This window comes from Lepidochelys kempii, chromosome 25, assembly GCF_965140285.1.
Source record: "Lepidochelys kempii isolate rLepKem1 chromosome 25, rLepKem1.hap1, whole genome shotgun sequence".
Taxonomy (NCBI): domain Eukaryota; kingdom Metazoa; phylum Chordata; order Testudines; family Cheloniidae; genus Lepidochelys; species Lepidochelys kempii.
Window position 1 is genome coordinate 16,815,398 of NC_136404.1, and position 24,446 is coordinate 16,839,843.

General features: G+C 40.8%; 1 protein-coding gene across 17 annotated transcripts in view; it reads right to left on the reverse strand.

Moving 5' to 3' along the window:
* Positions 1 to 263: 263 nt before the first annotated feature.
* Positions 264 to 24,446, reverse strand: part of GATAD2A (GATA zinc finger domain containing 2A) — a 114,012-nt gene continuing 89,829 nt past the window's right edge. For 11 of the 17 annotated variants that reach the window (XM_073323950.2, XM_073323945.2, XM_073323946.2 and 8 more), the window contains 9 exons: positions 20,537 to 20,667; positions 19,848 to 19,987; positions 18,169 to 18,258; positions 16,572 to 16,703; positions 15,168 to 15,356; positions 13,661 to 13,940; positions 9,042 to 9,331; positions 6,777 to 6,960; positions 264 to 5,893 (listed from right to left, as the gene is read on the reverse strand). In XM_073323950.2, coding sequence (XP_073180051.1) covers positions 5,763 to 5,893; positions 6,777 to 6,960; positions 9,042 to 9,331; positions 13,661 to 13,940; positions 15,168 to 15,356; positions 16,572 to 16,703; positions 18,169 to 18,258; positions 19,848 to 19,987; positions 20,537 to 20,667 — 1,567 coding nt within the window. In that variant the 3' untranslated portion in view covers positions 264 to 5,762. The remainder of the gene's footprint in view (positions 5,894 to 6,776; positions 6,961 to 9,041; positions 9,332 to 13,660; positions 13,941 to 15,167; positions 15,357 to 16,571; positions 16,704 to 18,168; positions 18,259 to 19,847; positions 19,988 to 20,536; positions 20,668 to 24,446) is intronic. The other 6 variants (XM_073323954.2, XM_073323952.2, XM_073323955.2 and 3 more) reach the window with 6 other exon arrangements.

A 24,446-nucleotide genomic window follows, 5' to 3' on the forward strand; every position in this document is an offset into this window, starting at 1 on the left:
AGGGACTGAGAGGAAGGTGCGGGAAAACATGTATAGGCATCCAAAAGCGATATGTAGCATTGACTAGAAAGGTGTTTTACTTACAGAATTGCATGTTGTCAGCAGGGTGGATTTAAAATCAAATTGATTTAAATCACTAGTCTGGAAACTCTATTTAATCATGGTTTTCTACATAAGAGTGCATTCTTGTTGGTTGTTATAACCTTAACACACATTCTTCACAACTCAGAGATGTAGGTGTCATTTTTAGAAAGTACACAATACATTTTTAAACAGTGATTTATTTTGAAAACTTTTCAGATTAGTTTTACAGCAATATCAAAAAATGAATGATTGTTTGGTTATTTCATTTACCAAACATAATTAAAGAAGATATTTATGAAATCATTGGGAGGTGAATGATCTCCAATTCAATAGGTTAATCATTAATATTTGGAAGATTTTCTTGCCGTGCTGTGTTAGAAGGAGAACATCGCCAGAGAGACATTTAAATGGTTTTAGTTAACTAAAACAACAACGTTATGGGTTCTGGATTTTTTCTTCAACAAAACAAACACGTCCCTCACTTCTCACACTTATCTCCAGACTTTCTCCTTGCCCAGATCTATTCCGCCCCCAACAATCTTCAATTCATTGAACTTTTTGAAACTTTGCACTTTTAGAGGTAAGGGATTGACGGTGTACATAAATGTGCAGAGGGACAATGGAGTTGAGGTCTGTTATTTCTCACCTCTGTATATTTATTTATTCTTGCTGTTAACAAACACGTTACCTCTGGGGAGACACGTCCACAGTTTGAGAACTGCAAAACTAAGCATCTCTGATGGTAGCTTCTAGACTGAGCACTGTGTCTCGTTGGGTAGATAGAAAGATTCACCTAAATAATCTGTACAGAAGCCTCTGGAACCCCATGAGATCGGGCCCCTAATCCATGAACTATTGGAACTCATTTACAAAATGTTTCTTAAACATGACATGACTGTATTGTCTCAACTGCAGAATTAGAATGTATAATCCCTGTACCATGATGAGGTCTCTTTGAGCTAGAATGTAGCTTTAGATAGGTTATCCAAAAAATCCGATTTAAATAAAAAAAATCCGATTTTTTATCCAGCCTGGCTGTCAGTGTGCTTTATGTTTCATGTTATGAAGTCTGTGGATTTTACTCACCCCCCAGTTCAGAAAAAAGTATTTTTTGGGGTAGGGAAAAAAAAAACACCACAAAAACCAGCCTCCCTGTTCTAATGCAGAGGTCCTTCCTATGCGCATCCATAGCAATTGTGGACGTCAAGATTTTGAAAGCCTGCCTCATATTCTGCATGTAGTTAAAAAAAGAGCCAGTAATATGAACTGTTTTTAGACCCCTCAGATGAGTGCAGTGCACTGGTAGAACTGGCATGCCAGACCTGCAATGTAGCATCTTGAACTAGACAGCTCCAAAACATTTAAGCCCAAAGTCTGCTCTCAAATGCATACATGTAATTCCCAAGGACTTTGATCAGAGTGGTGTGCAAGCACATTTCTGGGAAAACAGGTCTCTAAAGAATTCAGAGCATGACTTGAATACCAAGCTTAGAAAAGCAAAGCAGACAGCAGTTTGTCCATTTGTTTATTGTCATTCAAATACTAAAAATCCCTCACAATACAATATACAGTTATTGATTTCAGGTTTTTCTTCCATTGAAATTGACTTATCAGGCTTTAGTGGGAATATTTTTTAAAATTTTTGTTTTATTATCAAAGATTTAGAGTCACAATAAATACGAGTGACAAAAAACATACCCTGCGCTTGCGTAACGTTACTCTGTTACAGTTTTTTCTTTGTTAAATGATTATAAATTTTTTTTAAAAAAGCACAATGCAAGTTATTTCGCTAAATGCAATATACAGCGTAACTCTGCCTTAAGCAGACAAACACTACTGCGGTTCCTTGAGGTCTTTTTGCATTATATATAGATATATATATTTATATATTTTCTAAAAAAAAAAAAAATGACAACTGTGTCCCCCCCTTACAAAAGGAGAAAGTGACATATGAGCCAAATAGGGTTTCTGATGCGACCACTGTATAAGCCTTTTCCCTTCTACTGTGCTCTGAAACGAGTCTCCCATTTTCATTTTCTTAGCTGTACTTTGGTAAATCTTTTTTTTTTAGGAAGCAAAATTTGGTAACTAAATTTAATAATTAAGAGGTAACTGAATGGTTCCTAAAATAATGATCAAAAATATCTATAGAAAACAAAACAAGGCTATCCAGAATTTAAGATTAACCAAAAAGAACCCTCCTCAGTATTACAGCTGGAATGCCATTTACAGGAATCCCTACAATACAAAAAAGTTAGCAAGTCAAACTTTACATGAACTGGAAAGCTGTCAAAATCTTCTACACTATAAAAATAAAAGGGTCAGCCAGGCCACTTTTCACGTTTCTGGGCAGAAAACAGGAATCTAGTCAATGCCCAAAATCAAACAGATAATAAATTAGGTTATAAAAAAATAAAATTAAAAAACCACACAGCTCCCAAATTTCAACACTGGTTCAAATGAAAGTCAGGGGTTTATTTCACAAGTTGCTAAAATCTAAGTACAATAGTTAGTCATTTTCATTATTACTGTATTATAAAATCTCGTAGTTGCAACGTCTCAAAGAAAGGTTATATGGCTTGCAAGAACCAACGCTGCTCTAACCCTCTCCCCAGGAGAGGGGGGAAGCAAGCAGCATTTGAGCAATGTCAAACCAGCTCATGCGGCAATTTGCAGCAAAGCAATGCAGGGTTGGGGGAATGGAATATGGGGCATGTTGCAATATGTACCACCTAAAGGAGATCAATTTGCATGTTGTACTATCAAATTGTACATCATCTCTTGCTCGGAGAGGAAGCTTTAGGTAAAATTATGCCTCACTTAAGAGGACTGGGGTGTGGGATACCTCTTTCCAGGCCCGTAAGAATGAGTCAGCAAACTACACTGCATTGGGCAGATCTGTAGGAGAAACAAATAGCCCTTCTGATGGCAGGAATTCCAAACATGACAGTAGTAAAAATAAACTGAAGATTTTGTTCTTACAACATCCCATAAGTTGAACAATAGATGTAGGTGTTGTTTTGTTATATATATTGTGGGAGGGCTGGAAGGGGCAGGTAAGGAGGAGAAATGCAAGTTATTTGGAAAGATTTGTTGCAAATCTTAATAGTTATTCTAAAGATAGTGTATAGAGTTTTAACTGGCCAGGTATAGCACATGCTCAACGGAATATATGCCTCTCAACCTACGGCCCGAGTAAGCCAATCTACCCACGTACACCACTTGAATCTTTTCTTGCTGCATTTTTAGCCAAACTTTTCAGAAACAGCATATGCAATAATTATCTTTAAATTACCTGCAACATCCCAAGAACAATAGATAAAAAACGATGTCAAAACTGTTTTTAGATCCATGCTGCATAATATCTGCAAAATGAGTTTTTGATCAATCTTTTACACTGTGTTCCTAAAATAATTCGGCCTCAGTATATTACTTTTAAGGGGAAAGAGAAAGTCCAAAATTATGCTGATACAATATGGTAGAGGGGGGTAAAGTCTACAAGATGCAATATGTGCAGGCTTTGATTTTTATTTAATCTTCTGGCCTTTGAGAGTTCTCATTATCCTGTCTACTGAAATTAAAGTTTTAAATGCTGCTATACCGATATGGGCACTCTCCAAAACAGCTTTGACATTGCTTTTAACAAGCAACTTTATTGCTTCTTCCCCTTCTTCCATCCCACTTCTGCAGCACTGGGCGAAACTACAGCTGCCCAACATCAGGAAGGGCACGCTTTTTGACCTTAGAAGTTGTTCATACCCTAGGTTTCCAAAAAGCCATTTGCGGGCACAAGATTGTAATTTGAGAAGTGAGATTTAAACTCAAACGCATTTTCGCCCAGGTCATTAAATAGAAATGGACAACTGTATTTGCGAGTGTGTAAGACAGGTATTTGTCAGGAACAAAAAAAATGCAAGGAACTGAAATACTTTCATACTGTGCAAAATAATATGCACGCTTTCTTTCTCCCCACCCCATCAAAACAAAACCCCCCACACCTTGGAATGAAAATAAAAAAAACAAAACAAAAAAAACCCCACAACCCCTCTTATCCTCATCTAGTTCTTAATACATTCAAAACAAAAAAGTCAAACAAATTCTAGGGCTTTATACAGCAAAAAATACCATTTTGCAAAACTAGGTCATCTATACTACTGGGTGTTTAAAAAAAATGTATCTAAATATTGATATTCACACAACAGAAGAGGGGTTAAAATAAACTTATCATAATGTGATAGGTGGATCTGAAAAGGGATGCCCTACACAGTAACTGTTTTAAATTAAGGATCTAACTGAAGCTGCTAAGAAAACAAATACCAGATTCAAAGTAGAAACTGGATAGTAACTCCCCCTTCCTCTATTTTTTTTTTATATATATATATATATTTATAACTTTGAAAAGAATTCATATCAGCACTAGTTTTAGTACCAATATGCAATACAAGTAGCAAGGTATGTATTTCTGCCACTTGTAACCAACATAAAGTGAAAAAAACCAAACCCAAATGATTCTAAACGTATCCGTGTAATCCCAAAATATATTAAAACCACACAGAATCCTGTCCTTAAAGCAGGGTTACCTAAAGCTCTACCAAAACTGAAATATTGGAGTGATGTGATAGAGGGGAGCATGGAAGAATGGAATTCTAGGGATCAGGGTTAGGCAGTACTGCCTGAAGCATGCCCAACATGTGCTTGTACAGTCATCACACCACTAAAGCATGGACTAGGAAGGATTGCTTCTCCACTGATAACAGAGGGAAGAACCTGTTGCCCGACTCCTACCTTTCATCCTTCTGCTCCCTCCCCTCACCCTCCCCGATTACACACAGCTTCTGGAGCTCCTAGTTTTTGAATACAACTTCTCAAAAGAACAAAAAAAAACAAAAAAAAAGTCTCTGGGAACTTTTGCAAGGGCCGACGCCTCTGTGCTGGATTAGAGAGACTGAACAAAGTACTGTTTATTGTTCAGAACATCAGGGTTTACACCATCAAGTGTCCACAAAGTCTATTTAACAGAATCCAATGAAAGTGAGAGGCCTACACTGCCTCCCACCTGCTGGGACTGTTGGGGCAGCAACCAGTCCATTAGAAATCACGACCAACTGGAATTTGAGTTTGCGCTTATTTATCATTAGCTCATTATTATAAATTGTAGATTGCCTTTCTGGGGTGGGGGAAAGAGGAGAAGCAAACATGAATTCAACCTGCTAAATGCATCTGCTATCACTGGGTTCATATTCCATTTTTCTTACAAGGAAGTGCATCCTTGATTGCCAGTGAACACTCTATGCTTGGTGACTAGCTAGCTCGTAAAGTAAAGAAACCAAAGGCAGATAGTCCTTTCAGTCCTCCTTTGTGCTGGTGACCACAAAACACCCCCAAACACCTAAATACACAAAGCCAAAAAAATAAGAATTTCTCCCCCTTCCTGACAGCCTTCACCATGAGCCAATCACAAGAATGTAATAGCCAAATGAGCTCAAGTCTGTTTCCACTCTCTTGGTATCATTTTCTCATAGCAAGGACAGCAGCACTCAATGGGATGAGGAACAATCTTCTTGCTTCCTACAAAGCTTGGGCAAATCCAGCTGGGTTTAAAGCAGATTCCACTGTATTGTGGTATTAAAAAAGAATGGCAGAAATAGGTAAGTCTTCCTCTTGGGCATTCCACTGCATTATTTCCATGTTGCAGATTGAGGGATGGATCGTGGGGGAATCATATCCAGGAGATATTCACGTTGACGGTCTACTGCTGAAGAAGTCTTGTGCACAGCTAAACTAGGGTTGACAAAAGCTAGAGCCCCACCTGACAAAATAGAAAAAGAGAAAGAAGTGAGTGTCACAGTATGCTTAGACTGTGAGACAAGAATAGTGGAAAATATACAGCTCAGTAAATGTCACCCAGATACTATGGGGATGGATGCTCTCAAAATATGAACACACCCTACCATCACCCAGAACAGGTCAGTCATTCAAAAGGAAAAGTCTCCACAACCATCTGCACAAATGGTAGCAAAACTTTCCTGATTGTTTAAAAGTCTTGTCATTAAGCTATCTGAGTTGACCAAATAATCAAATATTATTTCAATTCTAAATTAAATGGTATAAAAAGATTTCAATATGGGGCAGAAAAAACAAAGCCAGCAGAGAGCTAGCTGCTGCAGCAGCATCTCTTTCCTGGGGATTCCAAATACTGCTTAAAGGAAGAGACCAGAAGACATAACAGAAGTGAGGTCTCAGACCCTTTAACCTAAAAGGTTAAAATGCTAGTTTAACAGTTAAATATTCTGTGAAGCACATTGACAAGTATGTGTTGTAGCCTTTCCAACAGCAAAAGATCTATTATTTCCCACTTTCAGTAGAGGCAGATGATGTTTGTTTCAAAATTTTTGTTGATATTAACAGTACAGTATTAGCTGCATACCCAGGGCCTGACCCGTTCATTGCCCTACACCTTGGAAAATCATTTACACCGTAGGGTAAAACACAACCAACCATTCTCCTAGAGTAGAACTTTACAGCCACTTTGGACAGGTGTAAATAACTGTACCAAGTGTGAGGCGGTGGAGCAACAGGCCACTGCCCTTTATGCAAGGAGGTGCCAAAGAGTAACAAAGAATTAAGGTTGCTGGCCAACAAAATGCAACTAGCAACTACAAAGAAAAGAACACACAGAAAAAAAAGTCTACCTGTAGTGATGGGGGTCTTCTTCCAGGTAGTAGCATTGCTCTTGCTGACAGGTCTCTCAGCATGCTTACCTGGCCTACTACCAAGTGCTGCTGCAGTGGATGCATTCTGCAACTTGGGTGACTGACTAAATGCATGCAAGACTCCTCGGGTGGTTCCTGGGGGACCTCGGGACAGCTGGCTAGTCTAGTGCAAGAGAAGAATTAATTAGAAGGGCACAGGAATGCAAATTTGTGTACTGAACATTTTGCAAGACAACAGCTATGACAATCTTTTACTGGATTTCTCTTCTTCCTTTCCTCCTCCTACCACACCTGGTACTGGCCACAAACTTTATCTCTAAATCAAAATAAAAGCTGGCTTTTCTAGGTGTCAAAACCAGCTTATTTTTACCTTTTAAAAGTGAAATGCACATAAAAGGTGAGGCAGTCGTACTGAGCAGAAACAGCAAAGAAGGTAAGTACTGCGTAAACTTCCTCTCTCAGAAGCACCACCACACTGCAAGTCTGACCTACATTATCCATCCCTTGCCATTCCAGTTCTGGACTTCCTTGGCAGTGTTCCAATTCCATGGTGCTTTTGTGAGGTGTACAAGTGGGGACTGGGATTAGAAGACAACCAAGTGACTCAGTTTCATTTATGATCAGAGTTGCTATTTGAACCCAAGCCTCTGGCATGGACACGGGTTACACAACAACAGAGATCTTGCATCTCACAGCATCAGGAGTTCCTTTCACACCTCTCTATACGACGTTTCTAAGTGTTTCCTATCAAATTTGTGATTATCTAAATTAGGGAAATTTTTACGAGTAACTACACTGATGTACTTGCACTGAAGCAGAATTTCCTTGATTTAGACAAACCCAAAATTAAAGACATTTTTATATGCTACAAACTGTGCAAGAACGCAAGAACACAAAAACGGCCATACTAGGTAAGACCAATGGTCCATCTAGCTCAGCATCCTGTATTCCAACTGGTCAGTGCCAGATGCTTCAGTGGGAATGAACAGAACATGTCAATCATCAAGTGATCCATCCCATCATCCAGTCCCAGTTTCTGGCACTCAGAAGCTTAGGGTCACCCAGAGCATGGGATTGTGTCCCTGACCATCTTGGCTAATAGCCACTGATGGACCTATCCTCCATGAACTTATCCAATTCTTTTTTGGCTCTACAGTGTCACACAGAGCAGAGTTATTCTGCTCCTCTTGCCACCTCCCCTTCCAAAATAACACCCTGAGAACAACAAATGGACTCATTTTACCAGTGATATTGATTTTAAGTAGTAATCAAGCCATAAGTGAGCTAATCAACAGTTTATTATTTTGTACAAGTTTTTGCCTGTAATAGTTTTGCTGCTCTTTTATTCTTTCATTAATTGCTATTACAAATCTACACAGGGTCACTGGAATGTATCTGATCTGTACCAAGTTATAGGATGGCAGAGAGCTTGGTTGTGGTTTTAAAAGAATGCTGTCCCAAACGTGCTCCTTAGCGTGGGATTCTGGAGTTTACGTGGGAGCAGTTCAGTTGAAACAAGGTGAGAAGAGCGGTCTTTGAAATTGAAATATTTTAACTAAAATTAGAATTTAAGTGTCCTGTTGATACCCAACCTCCTGCCTAAACAACCATGAGTTCTTTAACATTTCAGTCAATATCTAAAAATGGAGCTCTTCCAAGCATTACAGCAATGGCTCTATGACCTCTGTCACTGGGCCCTCCCACTGGTGTTACAGCCAAGGACACATGCTATTTGGTGGCTACTAGAAGGTGGCGTAACACACCAGTGTTGATAAAAACCTTCTCTCCTTCCCTGGAGTGCTGGGGGCACCCTTCCCCTTTGAATATGCAGGCTTATGCCCTTATTTCTTAATAAGAGCTGGATGTGACTCTTCAGATTCATCAGTGTTCCTCCTCAATCTGCCAGAGAAGGTTTTTGAAACAGTGCAAGTGTCTCCCCATGATGCCTCTCCAGAAGTAAGTGTTTGTTCTCTGCTACTTTAGGAGCAGAGCTCACATCTCAACCTTAGGATTCCCTTACCATAGCACACTGGAGTATTAACAGGGCAGCCAAAAACTTAATTCAAAATACGCTTCAGAGCTTATACAACAAGCTCTTCTTGTATCAACTTTCACACCTGTGTGTGGTGCAAAACAAGTGCATGGGCTTTTAAAACGTATGGCAGGAGCACAATGGGCATGTACAGCAGAGGAAGCCTTGCTCGATTATCTGCAATGGCTAATTTAGTACTGAAGGATTCCTACCTGCTTGAGTGAGTGGTGCTGGACTACAGGTTCTGACTTGGTCTGTGCAGGAGAAGCAGTCTGTTGCAGTATCCGCTGCTCGATCTCCTGCTCTTGCTGCAGTGCTTTCACAAAGGCAGCCTTCAGCCGATTAGTGTGCTCAGCCTTGAGGGCCTTTTTCTGATTTGATGTCATACAGGTTTCACACATAATGGTTCCATTCTTCTCTTCCCTCCAGCGGCAAGTGAAGTCAGTCTTACATTGAGCACACATATAGGGCTCCTGAGATGAGGCTGTGACTGAAACTTTACCTGTGGAATGCAACCAGGTTAGCTCACCACTGCAGGTTCTAAAGAGTCTATGCTTTTGTTCACAAGCTCCCATCACTCCAAGTGGGTGTCCGTTTATGTTCCTATTTTATCCTTTTTATCCTCACACACAGTTTCATTTACTACTCTTAGTAATAATTTTAACCAATTTTTATCTGTGCATCAAGCAAGTCTGAATCTTGGCAACAAGGAGTTACTTACCAAAGCAGACTACCTAAAGAATACATAGTGGAGCCACACACCATCCCAGAGCCATGGGAGTTAAATAAAGCCCGCTCCTCACAAAAACTAGATCAGAAGATTTTTGCAAGAAAATACTGGCGTGTAATTCTTCCCTTACCCTTGTATTCAGACTTCTAAAAGTATCATTACTGGCCAGCAACTACTATGGCTTTATGCTTCTGGTTTCTAAATCCTTATCTGTGAAGTAAATTTTCCTCACTTTGTGCCCTCCCTCCTTTCCTACTGCTAAAATGAAAGCCAAAAATTACTATTTTAAACTGCCCCAAAGTATATTAGACACTTGAAAGGCAATATAGTCCTTGTGGCAAGGAAACGAACGTCTAATTTTTTGACATGACAAAATAAGTATGATCATTAAAAAATAAAGATGAGAGAAAGGGTTAAGGAAGGATAAGAGCTACATTTATAAAGTCACATGGCTATTTTGCACATCTGGACAGTTTTGTTCGGTTGGCAATACATCTTTCATCTCTTTTTTAAACTGAGGGACACTCCAGTCTTCATTCTAGACCCTGTCCACCAATATTAGTATAAAATTTTTTTTTAAAAATAGTCTAATTACCAAAATGCGTATATAAATCATGATCTTGGTCCTACCCTCTGCATTACTGTCATCCTTTGTTGCAATAGGTCTAACCTATTCTAGACAGGGACCTGTCAAGTCTATGGCATGAAAACCGTCTATTTAAGGTTATTTACAATTTTTCTCAATATCCAAACAATTGACTAAACCACATATACAACAACATTTGACAATAACCTCACAGGATCATCATGAAAGATTATGCATGGGTTAAAAATGGTCATCCCCCCCCCCCAAGAAACAAACCAACAGGTAGTACACACACGCGGATTCTTGAAGCCCATATAGTACAACCTCAATTTTCTGAAGGGTTTCAGACATCTGAAGTCTTCATAAAAAACCCAGGGTTTAGATGGGAAGCATTGCTGTCAAATGGACATGACCAATATTTAGTTAACCTGAAGTTAACTAAATGGGGTTATATTGTATGCAGAAGTTAGCTATGATGACCTGTATAAAGTCTCATAATACAAAGTAAATGCCTTTTAAAAAGTATTCTCCCTTCCTCATTCTTTAAAAACACTTGTATAAGCAAAACCTCTTTAAACATTTGTTTTCTGCATGTCTTTTCCCATCTCTCTCGGTTACCAATGTGTGTCTACATAAGACCTTCCTAATGTCTCATCACCCTGTCTTATGAAAGGAGACTCAAGGAGCTTTGCTTGTTTAGCCTAAGCAAAAGAAGGCTGAGGGGAGATATGACTGCTCTCTATAAATATACCAGAGGGATAAATACCAGGGAGGGAGAGGAATTATTTAAGCTCAGTACCAATGTGGACACAAGAACAAACTGATATAAACTGGCCATCAGGAAGTTTAGACTTTAAATTAGACGAAGGTTTCTAACCATCAGAGGAGTAAAGTTCTAGAACAGCCTTCCAAGGGAAGCAGTGGGGGCAAAAGACCTATCTGGCTTCAAGATTAAGCTCAATAAGTTTATGGAGGAGATGGTATGATTTTGGCAATTAATTGATCTTTGACTATTAGTGGTAAATAGGCCCAATGGCCTGTGATGGGATGTTAGATGGGGTGGGATCTGAGTTACTACAGAGAATTCTTTCCTGGATATCTGGTTGGTGAGTCTTCCCCACATGCTCAGGGTTTAGCTGATTGCCATATTTGGGGTCGGGAAGTAATTTTCCTCCAGGGCAGATTGGCAGAGGCCCTGGGGGTTTTTCACCTTCCCCTGCAGCATGGGGCATGGGTCACTTGCTGGACGATTCTCTGCACCTTGAAGTCTTTAAACTATTATTTGAGGACTTCAATAGCTCAGACATAGGTGACAGGTTTATCGCAGGAGTGGGTGGGTGAGATTCTGTGGCCTGTGTTGTGCAGGAGGTCAGCCTAGATGATCATAATGGTCCCTTCTGACCTTAATATCTATGAGTCTATCCTGCCCAAGTCCCCACAAGCTAGGATTAACAGCAAAAGAATGGTTTCCAGGAGGAAGATGGATTGTGACATCAGTGAATGGATTAGGTAAGAGACACAAGATTATTAGTAAGGGTGAAAGCTATTCATACCTAAATATTGATTTAAAAAAAGTATATTTTTAAACTTTACTGAAGTGTGGCAATGGATCTTTAGGGAAAAGAACCTTACAGAAGCTGAGCCCACCTAGCGACATACTAATAACCCACTTGTGACTAGCATGACTAACCTGCTAGGAGGAGAGAATAGTAAGAGGGTCACAATTCCCAAGGAAAGCCAGCTGTACTTTGGGGGTGGATTTGATGGCTCTGGATTAGACACAAAGCAGCCAATTGAAATCAGATCCATGTGAAGGGAGTCACTTTTAAGCACAGTTCTAGTAGTCACAAGTATTCAAGTCACCTCTCTGCCCCCACATGAAATCAATCATCATAAACTGCAGTCTTATTGGCTTATTCAGTCTCCGAGGCCAAAGACTGAACAGGCAATAGAAAGTGAACCACTTTCTTATTGTGTTTTAAGAGATGGTTGCCTCCAGGTCAAATTTATAACAAACTAGTGAGGCAGCATGGTGTGTGGTGTCCACTCTACCACCACTGACTGGAACAGTGAGTTTGTTCTTGGGGTGGTTTTTACTTTACTGTGCAAGCACTGCCTAAAAGCCTCAGAGTCAATGACCCAATGTGAAATTGAATAGGTGGTTGAATAAAAAAAAAAAACACCTTCCAAAGGAACAGGAGGCAGATCTATGGGTCTTCAAGGTTATAACTTCAGAGGTTACCTGTGTAGAAATCTTTGTTGTCTAGCCAAGTCTTAACTACAGTCCTCATACTTAAAGCTCCATTGCAAAACAAAATGATCAGATCTAGGTCACGTTGAACGTGGAGGTCAACTTCCTTCATCTTCAGCAAGCAAATTAAAGCTTTTTCAATTACACAAATTCGGTTAATTTGGAAATGCAAATACTCTTTGCTTTTAGGAACAAGTTGGGATAGAAACCCACTGAGATTTCCAGGTAATGTCCACACCAGAATATTATTCTGAAACACGTCCTCTACCCAGTAAGATTCTCTGAGGAGGGCCACAGAGAATTGAAGATAAGGGCAAGGAAGCTTTCTAGAGCAGGGGTTCTCAAATTTCATTGTACCACGACCCCCTTCTGACAACAAAAATTACTATACGACCCCAGGAGGGGCTGCAGGGAGAGAACTGAAGCCTGAGCCCACCCAAGCCACACCGCTGCCTAAAGGCTTCAGCCCCAGACAGGAAGCGTGTAACCTGAGCCCCAGTGTCCAGGGCTGAACCGCTTGGGCTTTGGCTTCCACCCCAGACCCCAGCAAGTCTAAGCCAGCCCTGGTGACCCCATTAAAATGTTGTTGCGACCCACTTTGGGGTCCCGATCCACAGTTTGAGAACTGCTGTTCTAGAGAAAAAAGTTCTTACAATCAGTATCCAGCACCCAAGAATCCAGGATGATCGTGGGCTTCTAGAAAGCCCAGAATTAGAGAACACAAATTTGAAAGCCACAGAGATTACTGAAACCAATATTACATTTTTGTTCGCAGTTTACTTAACTACTGTGGGAGAACCCAAAATATTTCTTCTGAGACAGCCATGATTAAAAGGCATTACTACTCAAACTCTTCTTAGGAGATAAGGAAGGGCCAGCACCGTCTCTTTTCCCTGAGGCTAAGGAGGCATCCTCCACCACATAAACCAAGAATATTAAAGAAATAAATTGAGTACTTCTGCTGCACTTTGCATTTAAAACTGCTGTGCAAAACCACCACCTCTTTGAGGAAGGTATGTATTATTTCCATTTTTAAGATGAAGAAATTAAGGAAGAGATTGAGCAATTTGGAGAAATCCACATGGTATCAGTGACTGAACTAAGACTAAGTTGCATGCTCTCAACACTAACTCAGGCTGCTTCTAAAACAGGCGAGGGTGGTGAGAGAAGTCACAGCACTTGAAATCAATGTACTTATATTAACGAGTCTAGCATATTTTAAAGCCCTCAATAAGCAAGCCTAAATTATCTGGTACTATCTTACCTTGAGTTTCTAGCAAGTTCTGCACTACTTCCTCCAAACCAACCAGGTAAATGAATTCGTTGTTGGCTGCACTTGGCAGGAAATTCATCTCTGGTGCAGGTGGTTTAGGAGGTGGGATCTCCAGTAGCGTCTTCTCCAGCTGCTTGCGCAGTGCAAGTTTGGCAGCAGCTTGCCGGCTGGCTGGGGATTCACTGGAGTTCACTATAGAAGCAACACTGGTAGTAGTAGCATTAGCCTGAGCTGATGTCACTGTTGTACCTTTTATTGAAGTAGGTGAGGCCTTAAAGAAAATACAAACATGGTTATTGATCAGAATACAACTGCCTTGATAGTTTAATCCCTATAGCCCATTCTAATCTTGTCCTCTCAGAGATAACCAACGAAGAGCCAACTAGTATCAATTGTGATAGTAGACCAGCGTCCACATCACAAAAACTATTTGGAACTGGATTAAGCCACCTCTCACCAAAAAACTAATTTCACATACCCTGACGTCTATTCTGTGGGCTATGACTTGTGCCCTTGATATAAATGGGTCACCTATAAGTGCAATACTAGGCATTCCATTACCAGGCATCTAGTCCTAGCAAATACTTTTCCAGAGTTCTTAACTTTTGCTCATTGACCATTTTTTGCAGTGTATTCTTAGAAGCTTGAAAAGGCCATTTACAGTACTTCCCCTTAATATTTTGTCCTTTTTGATATGACAAATGCTGACTTTTCCCTGCATAGATTATGAATCATAAGCCAATAGTTTGCTTTTGTCTCCGTCACTGGTTCACTAACAGAAATGCACTGTGCATTTTGGGTTCTGCTTAAATAGTGGTTATTTTATTTATGTGAGAAAATGCTTCCTTAGAAGAGAGAAGGGGGTAGAAGGAAGGAAGAGAAGAGAAACTAAAACTGATTCTGGGTAACATTTCCAACTAAACATGCCCAGTATAGTAGCTGAGGCCCAAAATTTGTCCACAACATTTATGTTCCTTCCAAGTCTTGTTGTGTCATACCCCAGGACGTTACATATTTCCTCTGTCTTCTCAGAGACAATACAAAAAATGCACTAAATTTACAGGTTTCAGAGTAACAGCCGTGTTAGTCTGTATTCGCAAAAAGAAAAGGAGGACTTGTGGCACCTTAGAGACTAACCAATTTATTAGAGCATAAGCTTTCGTGAGCTACAGCTCACTTCTTCAGAAGTGTCAAAAGTTAAATGCATTTTAAATTAACTTAAATGAATAGATTTTTATTGGGAATGAACAAATTCATATGGACTGTTCTTTTCCCTCGTATGTGCATATATTATCTAGAGCTTTTGCAAACTTTGAATAAAGATACTGCCTGCAAGCAAAGAACAAAGAGCGGAGTAGTAACAATAATAACCACTTACATCAGTTAGGAGAGAAGACTGCAAACAGAGTAATGAGATGTAGCAACTGGACAAATCAGTAATTGTATTTAGTCTCAAAAGAACAGAAGTGAATAGTGTTCTGTATCTTTTGGATCTCACCTGTGGTATATTGACAAGCAGGCTGGTATTGGGAACATTGGCAATGCGGATTAAACCCTGTTGTATAATTCTCTGTCCCTGAATCTGTACACTGGGGACGGATGCCCGTGGTGCCAGAAGCAGTGGAGGTGGCCCCGTGCTGGAGTGCTGTCGGATGTTGTGGATTTGCTGGGGAGAAACAGAGATGGGCTGATGCAATGGTTCCATGAAGGATGGGATGGAGAGTGTTAGAGAAAGTGGAAAACAGTGCGTGAGAGGTGAGGTAGGATGAAATGATGTGATGGAAATGATGCAAGTCAGGGAACAAAAAACAAAAACACAACACAACAACATTAACATCATTGTCAAAAGCCGCAGCTTCATTTTGACTGTAAATGCATTCCCAGAGAAGCAACATAGAATGCAACATTAGAAAAGATGCTTAGCTTCAGACCATTGTGTTGATCAAGGCCAAAATGGTTAGATTTTTGGCTTAAGTTTTGAAGTCAACAGTTCTTTTCAAAAATGTATAGCTCCTAATAGTCTGTTTAAATTTTAAGATTATTAGTGCAGCTATTCTACTTTAGAGTGAACAAGTTTTTTGCATATTAATCAGGACTGAAAGGAAACTAAATCCCAGGTGCCATACCTTCTTTCTTAACATTAGCCATCCAGCAGGCACAGATGGTTTAGTTAAAAAAAAAAAAAAAAGTAGCCCCATGACTGCAAAATAAATCTGCACTGAGCGAGATAAAAGTTTCCCTGGATCACACAGTGATCACGTAAATTCAGTAAGATCCACTGGAGGCAACTCTCTCCCCTCCCCACCTTGCTTCTTTGGTGCAACCACTACTTTCCCCTCATAGACGACAAAAGGGCTTAAAAACAAGACACCTTCACAGCATTTTCCGTTCTCCAGTTTGCTGTCTCATTCTAGCAGCCCGTCAGTCAATTTGACAATGAAGGCATTGAGAGAGATTAAAACATACATCAGAGGTGAAACTGATAAAACAGGAAAAGTAAGTAGAAAAATGTTTTAAGAACCAAAAACACAGTAGGATTAAGTCTTCTACATTGATCTGCTGGGTAAAGCTTGCCTAATAGTAGTACTCTGCATCACCATAGGAGACCTGGATTAGTCCTCAGCATAAGTCTCTTAGGAGTGACAGTGCATTTAGTCAGCACACATTGGAAGGACCTTGCAACACGCAACAGTAATGCATCCAGTCTATTAAGGAGGGGGTCTTACAAGAACCTTATCCCACCCTCTTGGGTAAGGAGAATGGTGATCATGACTCAGAGCCTTGAAGTTGGAATGTAAAAGTGGAGAGAATTCATGAGACAATCCCCTAAGCCCTGCGGGGAATGGAAAGAAAGAACATACCTGATGCGGTGAGGGAGACCTTCCACCACACCAATTCTTACCTGTGCTCCTCTGACAAGAGGTGGCATTACTATCTGTGTATTCTGCTGAGATCCCAGTTTTGAAGATGCTTGTTGCCCTCCACGGACCAATGGAGGGGGAATAACAGTGCCCGGTATACGTGAAGAAGAGGTCTACAAAACAGAGGAGCATTTACTTTTAAATTTATTTTTTAGAAAAACAGAACATGCTTATCTAGATAGATGTTTATATTTAGTTTCTCACAGTGGTATTTGACTGTATGCCTACGTCATTTGCAAACACTGCACTGCCATGCCTTCCTTGTGAATACCCAAAGAAATTTTTCTTTTTTCTACTTCCTCTCTCTCCTCTTTACTTGCCTTAATTTGTCTATCTGCTGAGCTGTTTTTGGTATTGAGGGAACGCTATAGGCGAGTCTCAGACCTTACACTGAACATAAAGGCACAGAGGTTCATTATTCAAAACTGCTTCAGTGAGAAAAACAAAGATTTCAATTATAATAGGGTATCCATTCTAGGGTGGATAACTTTTTACTACATGAAATACAGCTTTATACATCTGGGTATCTGTTCACTTAGAGAAGCCAAAAATTGGCCACTGTTCATGAGTTAAGGTTCTCACAAATGCACTGGAGCTTCCCCTTTCACTATTTATAGTAAGTAATAAAACTTCATACTTTGAAGGGCATAGGGGAAGCTAATGTTCACTTATATTGTGCTTTTCATTCAAGAATTCAAGAAATGCTTTACAAACATTAAATAAACTTTGCAAAATTCAGGAATTATTGCAATTTTACAGTTAAACAGATAGAGAGAGGTAAAGTAACTTGCCCCAAATTCGTACAGCAAGTAAGAGACAGAACAGCAACAGAACCCAGGAGTCCTGACTCTAACCACTAGACTATATGCCTTCCATGACTGAAAAAATTTCCACTGTCTTTGTTACTTGAAAATTTCATTTGTGGTGCAAGTTCCTCCTAAAATGCTGTCTTTAGTGAGGGCAGCTGTCTCTCTGTGCAATAGAAATAAAGAATCTGTCAACCTTTGAGTTGATCATTTTATTCTAGTGCCCTGAAACTTGCTTATGATGGTAGGATAGTTTCACAGCAAAATTAAGCAGCGTGCTCTTTGGCCAAAGGCTCTTTCAGCACCTCTTATCTTATCAGGCCCTAAATCAGTCAGGAAAGTGCACTTGGAATTTGACTAAAAATCAGCCACTGGAAGATATTATTATAGGGGTTTTCTCCCCCACTCCCAGTCTTAAAAGCTTATTGTAACTGGATTCATGGGGTTAGCACTGGTTTAATCAATAAAAAGAATGCCACTTGGAACCAAACTCTTTTTGTGACAACTAACCAGACTCTAGACATCCAGTCCTGTGAAATAAAACTTGCAGGATGCTTTTTGTGTTCATTACCTGCTACTGTACAACTTTGCTGGAATGTTTATTAAGATTAGAAGTAGGAGAGATGTCATCAACATATTACTATGTCTCCACCCAGCAATATATGGAGCAACTTTGCTAGATCTATATTGAAAATTATCCCTCCTATTACTATGCACTTTCATTTCCACTGCGTGCCCCAAACCTGGCAACATCTGAGGCCCCCATGCTAACCTGAAGGGATGGTTTGCCAGAAGGAACATTCTGTGTTCCCCGCACCAATGGGGGAGGGGTGGCCACAGCACTCCCAGAGGAACCAGGAGGCTGTAAGAGAAAAAACCAGAAAGACAGACCCGTGAGAGGGTATGAGCAGAATTGGAGCAATGAAGGAAAATAAAAATATTTGCTTCCTTATAACTCAATGATCTCTCTCTCACACACTCACAGTCTAACTGGCATGTTTAAATCCCTAAATTAGCGTTCAAGTATAGATAAGGGATTCATTCATTCTTACTCGTGTACACACACACACACACACACCCCTTTGTAACGTCTTTAAAAGTAATTATATAAAAACAGTTTAGTAATTTACAATACATTTTAAAATGAGCTATTTAAAAATTAAATAGGTCTCAATATACAACCTAATTCAGTCCCCAATGCATGGGCAAACGTCATTAATTGTTAAGGACTGTTACCCAAAAACTAATCGGGATATTAAGAAAGCATTCTAAAAATGCGTTGTTCCATTCTACTTAGTCAATTCAATATCCAAAGTTCACTTCATGAGTGTTCAGCAGCAGATTATGTAATGCATGTACCCAACACATCTAATTGGTTTCAGTGAACAAAAATGTGAGTTTAAAAACAAAGGACTCCAAAAGAAAAATATCACAAAAAAGTCAGGGAAATAAAACAGTTCTCCTTTCCCACCTCCAATGTGAGCTGAAATGCATTTAAATATGTACAAAAACTGTTAAGATCCATAAAGTTACACAAATTTTAAAGTAAAGTTAAACAGGAAATGATTTTCAACTATTCATCTGCCAAGACTAGAATTCAGAATTTTGAGTTTCCCTTGCATGGGTTTATCAGTAACATCTAAAGCAGAGTAAGGGATACAGCACTTTGCTACTGGTTCTGTGTGTTTGTGACTCTTAGATGTTCATACCTTTCAAAAGTATTTTGGTGATATTAATGCGGGAAAATATTCTATTAAGGATTTGGATTATTTGTTTAAGGATTTTAAGTGCACAATATTCACACAGATGCTTAAACTGTCAACATGTCTTCAAATTAAAAAGCATAAAACTGATTAATGGACAGTTTTACAGTGTTTTATCAGGAAAACTAAAAACAGCGAAAACACGAAGACTAAGAGGACATGATGCACTAGGGAAGAGCCATATATTCAACAGCAAAGTTCTGGTAAACTATTGTATATAATTTTAAGAAGGGATATACTGCAAAGCTCTTACACTACAAATGCATATTCAAAGTCAGTGGAAAGGATACCACCTTTGAAAAGGTTAATTTAAATAAGTATTCTGAATACAAAGATTCCAAAAGATAACTTCTGTATTTAAAATGGGGAATACCACTGGAACTAGAATGAACTTTTAAAGTGCATTCTCTGTATATACTACCCATTTTGTAGAGAGGAAGAATAGATTTTAAAAGGCCTTTACTTTTACTGTTGTTGGACTGCCAGACTGGATTGTTTTGAGAAACAAGGAAATTCACTTAATGTTTGGAGAAAATAGCTTTTTCTGTTAAAGAGATATTCTGAAGTTTTACAGTACAATTCGATTTGAAAGTTATACAGGGTACCACAAATTATGGCAACAACCATGCTGGCAGTGTTTAGAAACCAAAAAACACAAGTTGTTAAAAATCTGTGGGGAAATCAATACCTTCTGAGTAGTGGTCTCTTTCTGTATTTGACTCTGCCGCAGCTTTTTCAATAAAACAAGTTTTGCTTCTTCTAACCGTAACTCTTCTTTTAGCTGTTTAATCATTCTCTCACGCTCCTCTGGGCTGCTCTTCTGTAAGGCCAGTTAAGATATTTGGGGGTGGGGTAGAAAGGAAAAAAGATGATAAAGTACAAGTAACAACAACCTACAGCAGAATAACTCAATGGGACTAACAGCATTCATCTGGAATCTGTGGACATAAAAACTAAGTGCTGAGAAAGAGCTCAAAGCAAAAGCAGGCTTTAAAATTCATCCTTTACTAAACTCAGAAAATTAACAACTCATTTTGCTTTAAACAAAAAAAGTTTCTACTTCTGAAGAGGGAATACTGTGCTATTTTAAAATACTGAACGGGTGGCTAACAAGTTTCCATATATTTCTCTGAAAAATTATGGGGCCAGGGGAGGAGAGGATGTAAGGAGTAGAAACCCAAACGGACAGACTGACTTCAGTCCTTAATACAGCCTCAAGCCCCGAGAGCTCAAACTGCATGAAGCTGTATATGAAAAAGGTGAAAACATCTGCTGAATCTTACATCCTGTAGTCCCAACTGCAACTCAGAATAATTAGTGCCTGTTTCAATATTTCTAAGTAACATAGCCTCTAGTGTATCAAAAAATGTGGACTCACCATGAGTGCCTCTGTGTTGGTCTCTCTTAATGCTATTTTTGTTAAACCATTCATTCTAGGGCTCGAAGGTTCATTGTCTGATAACACTATAATATCAGGTGAGGGGACTCTCTTTTCTCTCTTTAGATCACTGTAAATCAAAAGAAAGCAAGGCCATTTAACTTTTCCCCATAGCAAAGAACGTTACTTTTTTTAAGCTGTTACTGACAGATTAATCCTGAATGCCTCAAGTGTGAAAAAAGTGTTAAGTATCCAATGCAAGACCAGAGTTCACCCTCAGATTCCAATTTCCATCCGTAAGCATAAGACAACAATCATGATTACTCAATAAATAGCCATAATGAGAGTAGGAACAGGCCTTAATTCAGTGGTTATCAAATTGGGTCACGACCACAAATGTGGATCACACCACCAGCAGCGGATGGGGTCACAGTGATCCCTAGCGTGTAGCATATGGCATTTTGCTTTGCATGGCATGACATGACCTTGCATGCACCATATGTAAGAGGTGACTATGTGTCAAGGACGCCCATTTTGTAGAGTTAATTGGTATCTTTCATGCAGCACAACCTCACACGTATGCTGGGCAGAGGGTGCTATTTTGTTCTTCAAAAAACTGTATCCTCAATGCAGTCTGGAGTCCCAGCAGGAAACACTTCATTAAAATGGAGTTGAAACAGCAAAAAGTTTTGGAATCCCCTGCCTTAAATCCCTGGTGCCTCCATTGAGGCTGCCAAAAGAGGTGCCAAACATGGTGGTAGTTTGTACAATGGGGATACCCTCCCATTAGGAACTGTGCGGAGTCAGCAAATTCATTCACAAGGCAGATGGCAATGACTGTCAGTCACTGGTGACCAAAACTGCAACCAAACCAATGACCCAGAGGTGAAAGGGCCTATATCCCAGGACTAATCCAAAACCATCCCATTTGCTCACTGCACTTCTTTGAATGCTAAAAGGCCGAAAAACTCTTCAGCCTGTATGAGTATTCAATGACCAACATTTCATCAGGTTGCTTTCCTTATCCCTCCCCTAGAACAAATGTTTCTAGGTTATTATCCCCCACCCAAATGACAATTTTATTTACCAGAGTCCTACTGAAGCAGGAATAAAGGTGCACTACACATACAATTCACTGCAACACAGCACGTACAAGAAAAGCATTTGCATTTAAAGATTTTACAGCATAATATTCTATTAACACCACAAGTAGGTGCCCTATTACTTCGCAAGTTAAATGTCACAGCAGCCTAAATGCCCATAAGCATGCCCAATTTATATCCAAATCTATGGAAACTTTTTCCAGGTGTAGATACGATGTTATGCTTCATTTCATTTCACCTTAGAGACAATGTCTGGAATGTTAAGTGACAGAAGAGTCATTAGTTGTTTTGATGTGCTATATTTTAGCATTTGCTGGATTCAGAGACCTGAACTACCTTTTAACTAACAGTCAGACAAGAACATCGTTACTTAAATAACACCAGCCAAAAAGGACCGAGACAGATTACCATGCAGCGTAATGTAACAGCAGACTACAGTACCATTCTTTCCACTGCACCGCACAGCTTTCTGATTGGACAAACACTAACAGCCGATAAAACCTTCCTGGATTGGGATGTCCAGCAGAGGCCATTTGCCAAGTGAATTAAGAACTTGATCCGAAATGAGTCTTTAGTAAAATATAGCTGATCAGCTATATTAATCCACTGGTGCTAGGATTACGGATTTCAGATACCAAGTGTACAATTTTTCACAGCAAGGGTGGCAGCAGATTTAATAGATCGTCTTTTACTGAAACACAATAGCATAGCCTCCACCCTGCTGCCAAAAAAGAGTTACCTTTCTGTAACTGGTGTTCTTGGAGATGCGCTGCTCATGTCCATTCCACATTAGATGTGTGCGCTTGCCACATGTGCCAGTTGCGGTTTTTCCCTCAGCAATATCCGTAGGGGAGCGGCTCTGGTGCCCACATAGCGCGGTATAAGGGGCGCTGCTGGCTCCCCCGACCCTCAGTTCCTTCTTGCCGGAAACTCCGACAGCGGGGAAGGAGGGCGGGTTGTGGAATGGACATGAGCAACACATCTCAAGGAACACCAGTTACGGAAAGATAACTGTCCTTTCTTCTTCGAGTGCTTGCTCATGTCCATTCCACATTAGGTGACTCCCAGCAGTTCCCGTGGAGGCGGGTAGGAGTTCGCAGCTTTGCAGATTGTAATACAGCTCTGCCAAACCCATCGTCGTCTCTGGCCTGCTGAGTGATGGCATAATGAGACGCGAATGTGTGGACCGAGGACCACATCGTGGCTCTACAGATGTCCTGGATCGGGATGTGTGCCTGAAAGGCTACCGAAGACGCCTGTGCTCTAGTCAAATGGGCCCTAGCGATCGACGGCGGCGGCACATTTGTTAGCTTGTAACAGGTCTTCATGCAAGAGGTGATCTGGTTGGAAATCCTCGGTGAAGAAACCGGAAGGCCCTTCATCCTATCCGCTGGAGCGATGAAGAGCTGGGTCGATGTACGGAAAGGCTTGGTACACTCCAAGTAAAAAGCCAAGACCTCTGGTTGTCCAGCATGTGCAGACGCCTCTCCTCAGCAGTCTTGTGCAGCTTGGGACAGAACACAGGCAGGAACACATCCTGGCTCATGTGGAAGGAAGATACCACCTTCAGCAGGAAGGCTGGGTGGGCTGTAGCTGGACCGTGTCCTTATAAAACACTCTATAAGGCAGTTCCGAGGTCAAGGCCTTAATCTCAGACTACTCTTGCCGCTGTCACCACCACCAGGAAAGCGACGTTCCAGGACAAGTAGGAAAGGGAGCAGGAGCCCAGTGGCTTGAAAGGTGGGCAAGTGAGCCTGGAGAGGACCAGCTTAAGGTAAAGCCTCTTGAGGCCCCTCAGGAACCTGGCAGTCATGTCGTGAGAAAAGACCATCTGACCTTGGATCGGCTGAACGGTGGCGGGATGTCCCCTGCGATGGGGAGCGGTACCGTTGAGGCAAGGGTGGACAGAAAGGTCCCAAGGTGGGCTTACCCCAAGATCTGGGCACCGCTGGGGCCAGCATGGGCAGCACTGGGAGCGTCAGGATCTCCTGCGCAGCCTGGAGCGCTTCAGGCGTCGACGGCACCTGAAACTGATAAAGGCCCACCTCTGTGTCTGGGCTTCCAGGCAAGGAACGGGGTGGGCTTCACCACTCGACATGAGCTTAGGCCCGACTTCCTGACAGGGCAGATGAGCCTCCCGGCGCGGATCTTAGCTTGCCCCTAGCCCTGTCCTTCCCCTTGCGGGGAGTAGGAGACCATCCCCTACTGGCCTTCTTCGACTTCTTGGCTGGGGCCGTGGATTGGTGCCGGCTCATCAACGGCGCTCGCGGGGCACTATGCACTGATGCCGCAGTGCTCGGTGCAGAGTTGGACCTTTGCCTCGGGACTGGAGCGAGCCAGACTCCATCAGGAGGAGCATCATCTCATGCTCTTTCTTGGTCCTAGGTTTAAAGGACTTGCAGGTTCAACACTTATCACTTATGTGCCCTTCACCGAGGCACCCAAGACAGCTACTATGTGGATTGCTCATGGACATGGGCCGTTTGCAGCGATCGCAGGGCTTAAAGCCTGGGGACTGGGGCATGCCCCCTCCCCTGGCTAAGTCCCCAACGGGACTAACAAAACTAACTACTGCTAAGGGCTAACTCTCAAAAAGAAAAGGAGTACTTGTGGCACCTTAGAGACTAACAAATTTATTTGAGCATAAGCTTTCGTGAGCTACAGCTCACTTCGTTGGATGCATTCAGTGGAAAAAAAATGCATGCAATGCACTGAATGCATCCGACGAAATGAGCTGTAGCTCACGAAAGCTTATGCTCAAATAAATTTGTTAGTCTCTAAGGTGCCACAAGTACTCCTTTTCTTT